Genomic DNA, 7,422 nt, shown 5'->3' with positions numbered 1-7,422 from the left:
GTTTCGATGATTTGATCCGCGGAGATGTTGCGGTGGCTGGCTCCGGCTGTTTTTTTTCCCCTTTCCTTTAAGGTGGTCGCCGCCGAGCACGCGTTCTAGCTATTAGCAGCTCTGGTTCGCATTTCGCAATGCTGATGGGGAGTTGTTGCACCCACTGGACTATCAGACTATGTATGTATAAGATTCTTGAAGAAATCAGTTCACCGTGCCCAATCTTTTTTGACTTCTTGTTCTGGCAGTTACTTTGTTTTGTGCAGTGGCCGCATAAGCGCGGTGAATCGAGAAGGTAGACCGTGAACACAACAGAAAGTGGTTTCTTCTGAAGTGAAAGGCTAGGTAGGTTTATCTCCATCTGTCAAACGTTTCTTTTTTTTTTAAATTACACAGTAGCCTACCACTGAAATCACAATGTTGTTAAATCCTGAAAAATTCGCTCCCATGGAGAGTCGTACCCAGGACCTCAGTAGCAGGCTCTTATAACCATTAGGTTACAGGTCCTTTCGCCATCTGTCAAATATTTCTGTTAGTTCTGGTCGAGAAATATTAAGATACACTGGAAGTTAATTATTTCATATTATAAGTCATTTGATTCTTTTTTTAATTAAAATTCTTTAAATTTAACCCGAATTTGTAAAAAAAAACATCTACCACACCAAACTAGTTTTTATTAAATTTAGCATCGAATATAATTTAATAATATATTTGTTTTTTTTGAAAATATTAGTATATTTTTTATAAATTTGATTAAACTTAAAGAAGTTTAACAAAAATGTTAAACGAGTTTATGATATGAATCGGACGGAGTAGCAAATTTAGCCTGAACAATCAACTAGTAGTACATAGTATGATGGATGATGGATCTTGCTTTTCACATTAGCATGGGAGGGCACTACTATATGTTTGTGGTAAGATGATTAGAAGATAGCAACACATGTATAACGCATCCAAGATCGTGGTAAGAACTCTGAGAGCGACTGAAGCCGTTCTCTTGGAATACGCAATTATGAAATGCCTCAATTATGCAAATCTGCGAAAAGCGCGCGACTTTGTGGTACAGAATATCATTAGGACTTACGCGCGCGCGCGCACACTGTGTAGGAGTTAGTAGGTTGTTTGACAAAGTGAGGTCAATTGGTCTTTTTTTCCACTCCAACTGAACAATTCCATCAGCTTTTCATTTATTAGGTGGCCAGGAGAAGACGCAGGTGCGATATGATTAGTTAGGGCCATTGAAACAAGCTTACGATACTGCTTTGTCTCAGGTAACAGTTAACTAATCTTCTGCCAGTTCCATGGTAGCAGCACCGAAGAAAGCAACATGTGAGCTGTGACAACATTTTTTTTCCGAGGCACACATGTAACAACATTCTGAGCGTGTCCATCTGAAAGTCTTACCAATCTCCCTTGCAATCGTACCGATAATTTCTTCAGTAAGAACGAAGAAGGATTCGAGCAGTGTAAACGAGCTTTCTGGTTTACACTGCTGTATGCAGACTCTTGTATGCTACCATTGGCCTACTGGGTGAATTCCGGTTGATGAAAAGTGGGTCCTGCCTGTCATGCAGAATAGTAGAAGAACCCATAACTTTCTGGTGGGAGTGGATTCTAATCCCTCGAGGGGAGGGATATCCCCTCGTATATCTTTTTCTTCTAAATTCGATGCAAATAGTTGTGAAAAATTCTGAAAAAAAAATTAACAATGTAGAGTATAATGATGTCTACTAGTCCACCAAAATTCATGTTCATATTCAATCTACACATCGAGAAAAAAAAAGACAAATTTAGATATAAACAGTATGCTACTATTCATACGTTGAATTTGTCTTTTTTATATCTCGATGTGTGAGTTGAGTTTAGACTTAAGATTTTGTGGAGTTGTATATATGTGTTGTATGAATGTTGTCAAATTTTTCCAGAATTTTTCATAACCGTTTAGATGATTTTTAAGCAAACGAGGGAACATCCCATCGAGGGATCAGAATAGTTTCCCCTTTCGGGTTTGGATGCTTGAGATGGATTCAAATGGCAGACTTTACGCTTCAACTTCAGGTTGGCTGCTCCTTTGTAAAATAGCACAGTATCTTTAAGTGGCCATGAGCTTGAACATGCAAGTTGACTAATAGCTGGGACGTGTAATTCACGATATATAGCGAGTAATTAGTGGAGGGTTTACTCCATCCTGCCACTTTCTGAATTGGATGGGTGAACAGTTTAACTGATTGGCGACAAGGTTAGATCACTGACTGGATCAACAAGAAATCAGAACAATACTGTCAGCAATAATCCAAAAAAAAATTATTAGCATATGCCAAAAACTTGAAATTAGCAGGTCACCAAATATATCTCGCCACATCAGCCTTCCTCTCTAACGTCCTCATATGCGTGTTTCAGTCAGATATTCATACACATGCTCTTTTGCATTTCTATTTTGTGAGCTAAGATTTGCAGTATCAGTTAATCCACTGCATAAATGACAAGAGAGTTTTGTTGCATCAAACCTCACTTTTTTTATCCTAAAGTAAGAAAGCAAAAGATGCATGTTCAAATTGGTTCTTCCTGCATGATGAAAGAAAAGATTGGGACAAGAAGGTTTATCCATAGAGATGAATCGATTGCTTTGGAATGACAAATTTTTGCAATGCATTAAGTGCTGAAGCACTACAAGTTTGCCTGAAACTTAATGAGAAGCCAGCACTCCCATATCATCTTCTGATAACAAGGAGTGCTTCTGGCAGATACAAAAGAATTCAGGAATCAAAGAATGGCATGAGCACCAAAATTCTCCTAACCCCCCTAAAAGCCTTATATACAGACCGAAAAATAGACTATGGAGTCTACTTATTGATGATCTGAAGTAACTAAGAACCGAAACTTTTCAGTCTGCAAGAGGCTGACTACTCTGTAATAGTCGATTTTGTGTCGTCGGTGATCGTCGTCGCCGTCGCGGTGGTTTGGCTCGGCTCGCCGGTGAAGGACGAGGAGGCCGATACTGCCACCGAGGGCTTGATCTGCTCGAGCTGTCTGAGAACCTGCTGGGCCTCTGGCCTCGCCGCCGGTGAAGGATCGACGCAGTGCAGCGCCAGCTTGAGCGTCTTCACGAGCTCCTCGCCGGTCTCCGAGCCCGCGGCGGCCGCGTCCTTCATGAGCTCAAGGTCGAACACCTCGTTGGTCCACTCCTCCTCCACGACAGAGGCCACCCACTGCGGCAGGTCGAGGCCGTTGGTCGTGTCGCCGGGCGACTTGCCGGTGAGGAGCTCGAGCATGATCATGCCGAGGCTGTAGATGTCCGTCTTGGCGTTGGCCTTCTTCAGCTTGGAGAGCTCCGGCGCGCGGTAGCCCAGCGCGCCCGCCGCGGCGATGACGTTGGAGTTGGCCGTGGCGTTCATGAGGCGCGACAGGCCGCAGTCGGCGATCCTGGCGTCGTTCCCCTCGTCGAGCAGGATGTTGTTGCTCGTCAGGTTGCCGTGCACGATGCTCGCCTCCGCGTGCAGGTGGTGCAGCCCACGGGCCACGCCCATCGCGATGTTCATCCTCGTCGGCCAGTCCACCGGGCTGTCCGGGGCGCGAGCTGCAGCACGCAAGAGCGACGTCAATGGCGGAGCCGTGGAAGCAATGGCAGAGGACGCAAACAAACAAGAAGCCGAAGAACGTTGTGGTGAGGAGACGAGCTTGATTACCATGGAGGAAGGAGGTGAGGTTGCCCTTGGTCATGAAGTCGAAGACGAGGAGCTTCTCGCCCTTGGGGCCGAGGTAGTAGGCCCTGAGGGCGAGGAGGTTGGGGTGGCGGAGCTTGCCGAGCGCGTTCACCTCCGCCTCGAACTCCTTCTGGTTCTTGGCGATCTTCTCCCGGAGCCGCTTCACCGCGACGAAGGTGCCATTCTCCATGGTCGCCTTGTACACCGTCCCGTACGTGCTCTTCCCCAGGATCTCCGCCGTCGCGCACAGCAGGTCGTCCGCCGTGAACGAGAGCGGCCCGTCGAAGTGGACAAGCTTGCCGCCGCCGTCACCACCGGCGCCGCCCGAGCCGCCACCGCCGCCTCCGGACTTCCCGGCCGCCGCCTTGGCGGTGGCGTCCTTGGCGCCCTTCTTGGGCGACTCGCTCTCCTGCTTGTCTTTCCTCCAGAAGAGGAGGACGCAGCAGAAGAGGAGCAGGAACAGCAAGCAGATGCCACCGACTGCAAAGATGAGCTCCCTCTTGTTGAGTTTCCGTGTTGGCCGCTGCGACAAAGGCACCGGCGGCGACGCCATGGTCGCTGGAGAGGAAATGGAGGTGCAAATGGCGGAGCCATTGTACCCACAGAGCTGGATGTTTCCCGCGAACGAGCTGGCATTGAACTTGCTGGAAAGAGCTACAGGCACAGGCCCTGACAGGTTATTGTAGGACACATTGAAGGATGTCAGATTGTTCAATCCGCTCAGCGACTCCGGTATCCCTCCGGTGAGGTTGTTCTCCGACACGTCGAGCAATGACAGCGCCGAGATGTTCCCGACCGTCGCCGGAATCTCGCCGTCGAGGACATTCCTCCTCAGGGACAGCTTGGTCAGGTTCTTGAGCCCATCAATGGCGTCAGGTATGTGACCCCCGATGTCATTGCCATCGAGCTTGAGCTCCACGAGCGAGGTGAGGTTACAGAGTGAGGCAGGGAGGCTACCACTCAACAGATTGTTAGAAAGATCCAAGCTGTGGAGCCCCGAGAGGCTCCCGATCCCATCAGGGATGCTACCACTGATCAGGTTGTAGCTAAGAGAAAGCTCGTGGAGCATCCTGAGGTTGCCAATGGTGGGTGGCACCTCGCCGCTGAGATTGTTGCTGCTGAGCTGAAGGGACACGAGGAAAGGGAGGGAGGTGAGGCTGGATGGCACGGCACCGGTGAGGTTGTTGTAGGCGAGGTTGAGCCTGAGGAGCCTGGTGGCGTTGGCGAGCGAGGCCGGGACGGCGCCGGAGAGGAAGTTGCCGCTGAGGTCGAGCGTCTGCAGGAGCGCGCACCCGCCGAGCTGCGGCGGCACGGCGCCGGCGAAGCGGTTGTTGAAGAGGTAGACGCCCCGGAGCTCGGGGAGGAAGCCGAGGGAGGCCGGGAGCTGCCCGCCGAGCGCGTTGTCGTGGAGGCTGAGCTTGCGGAGCGCCGTGAGCTGGCCGACCTTGTCGGAGAGCGCGCCGGCGAGGCCCTTGAAGGGGAGCTGGATGGCGACCACCTTCCCCTGCGCGCACTTGATCCCGGCCCACCCGCCGGAGCACGCGTCGAGCCCCGTGCCGTTCCACCCGCGCAGGAACCCGCGCGGGTCAACCAGCGCTTGCCGGATCGCCTGCAAACCCTGCAGGTCGGCCTGCGCGATCACCACGCCGTCCGACGGCTGCCCGCCCGCCGGCACCGCCGCCATCGCCGCCGCCACCAACATCACCATCAACATCTTGACAAAACCTCCTCTCGATCCAACATCGCATTGGTTTCTGCTTCTACAAACATCCATGGCTAGCTATTCGGCTACTCCTACTAGCTACTACTCGAACCTAGCTAGCCTACTAGGCGATCTAGTAGAATGCAACAACCAACGCAAATCGATTTCTTGGTTTCTGCAAGGAGGAAGCAAATAGTACCACACCCTATATAAGCAGAGGCACCACGCCACAGGTCAGAGGAGGAAGCCAAGAAAAAGGAGGGAATAATTAAGCGCAACGGGATTCAATCCCAGATGCGCTAACCAACGGCTAGCTTAGCTCAACCCCACCCCTACTCCTCCTCAAACACGTGGCATATGCCACTGACAGCGTGGGCCCGGCGCGACAGCCTCAGAGCAGAGGGAATCCGAGATCCCCATCTCATTCAGTGCTCTCGCCGCAGGCCGTACTCTGTCCTTGGCCGTGCTGCTCCTCTGCTCCCCCCAAGTCCAACGGCTATCTCCCCATCCCTGGCCCCACCCGGCAGTGGCTCACCGGAGCAGAGGGAGCACGTGCGACAGGAGTTAAAATATTCCTACTCGTCGCATTGAAAGCAGCAGCCGGATTAATTTAGCCGCAGTAAAGAAGAGTGGATTTGGTACAGGCGAGCAGGCAGCGTCGCAACGGAAACGGCAGGAGGAGGAGAGCAGTGGCTGCTTGCTCGAGGGCCCGCGCGTCGGCGGCGGCAGAGCAGCGGGTGGGGAGAGAGAGAGAGAGAGAGGATGCCGCGGCCGCCCGCGAAAAAGGCCGAGAGATTTTGCGGGGATCCGGCTTTTGTCAACTGCTGGCACTGACTGCAGCAGCCACACACACTCGATGTACTGGAGGAATGTGCGCAGCGGGGGGCAGTTGGTGTCGCCAACGAGCAGGGGATCGCGTGCCCATCCAGAGAGAGCCCCCATTGACCTGCCTGCCCTCTTGTCTCGGCAACGGGCAGTAGACAGTTGCTCGGGGTTGGAGTACTAGGGTGGTGATGCCAATGCAGACGAGAGGATCCATGATTCCAAATGTCCATGGTTCAAAAGGGGGCCATCGAGAGCGGCAGCCCGGAAGGCAAAACAGAATGATAGGACAACCACGGGTCGCATCGTCCGATGCAAAACGCCCTGCGTTTGAGTGATAGAACTGGTTAGGATTATAGATCCTGTTTAGATGGGATTAAAACTTCTAAGTCCCTATCATATCGGATATTTGGACACTAATCTATTTATTATATAATTAAAGGAATAGAAAAAAGAGCCTCCACATTCGTTTTCATGGTCTAGAAATTCTCACATTAATCAGAGAAAAAGAAAAGGCAAAGACCATATAAAAATACAATTTAGAAATAGCTTAAATTCGAAATTAAAAAATAAGGAATATTAGAAGAGGAGACTGGAGTCCATATAGAAATATAATTAGGAAATAACTGAAATTCAGAATTAAAAAATAAAGAATATTAGAAGAGGAAACCGGAGTCCATATAGAAATACAATTAGGAAATAACTGAATTTCGGAATTAAAAAATAAGGAATATTAGAAGATGAGACTAGAGTCCATAGAAATACAATTAGAAAATAACTGAAATTCGGAATTAAAAAATAAGAAATATTAGAAGAGGAGACTGGAGACCATATAGAAATACAATTAGGAAATAACTGAAATTCGGAATTAAAAATAAGGAATATTAGAAGTAGAGTATTGAGTCTATAGAAATACAATTAGGAAATAGCTAAAATTCAGAATTAAAAATAAGGAATATTAGAAGTAGAGTATAGAGTCCATATAGAAATACAATTAGGAAATAATATAAATTTGGAAATTAAAAAAAAGGAATATTAGAAGTAGAGTCTAGAGTCTATATAGAAATACAATTAAGAAAAAAAATAGAAATTCGGAATTAAAAAATAAGGAATATTAGAAGTAGAGTATAGAGTCTATATAGGAATTTAAAACTAACTAAAATTTGGAATAAACATAATAAAATTAAAAGTAGAGTTTAGAGT

At 48.6% G+C, this 7,422-nt stretch overlaps 1 protein-coding gene across 1 annotated transcript; it reads right to left on the bottom strand.

The window, feature by feature from the left end:
* Positions 1–2,590: 2,590 nt before the first annotated feature.
* On the bottom strand, positions 2,591–5,576 carry LOC4332550 (probable leucine-rich repeat receptor-like protein kinase IMK3). The gene is made up of 2 exons (XM_015773469.3): positions 3,678–5,576; positions 2,591–3,568 (listed from the first exon to the last, which is right to left on the bottom strand). Exons 1-2 carry the CDS (start codon positions 5,467–5,469, stop codon positions 2,895–2,897), a joined length of 2,466 nt encoding a protein of 821 aa, XP_015628955.1. The 5' UTR covers positions 5,470–5,576; the 3' UTR covers positions 2,591–2,894.
* Positions 5,577–7,422: the final 1,846 nt, after the last annotated feature.

The sequence above is a fragment of the Oryza sativa genome, chromosome 3 (genome assembly GCF_034140825.1).
Source record: "Oryza sativa Japonica Group chromosome 3, ASM3414082v1".
NCBI lineage: Eukaryota > Viridiplantae > Streptophyta > Magnoliopsida > Poales > Poaceae > Oryza > Oryza sativa.
This window is presented reverse-complemented; position numbering and strand designations above follow the sequence as displayed.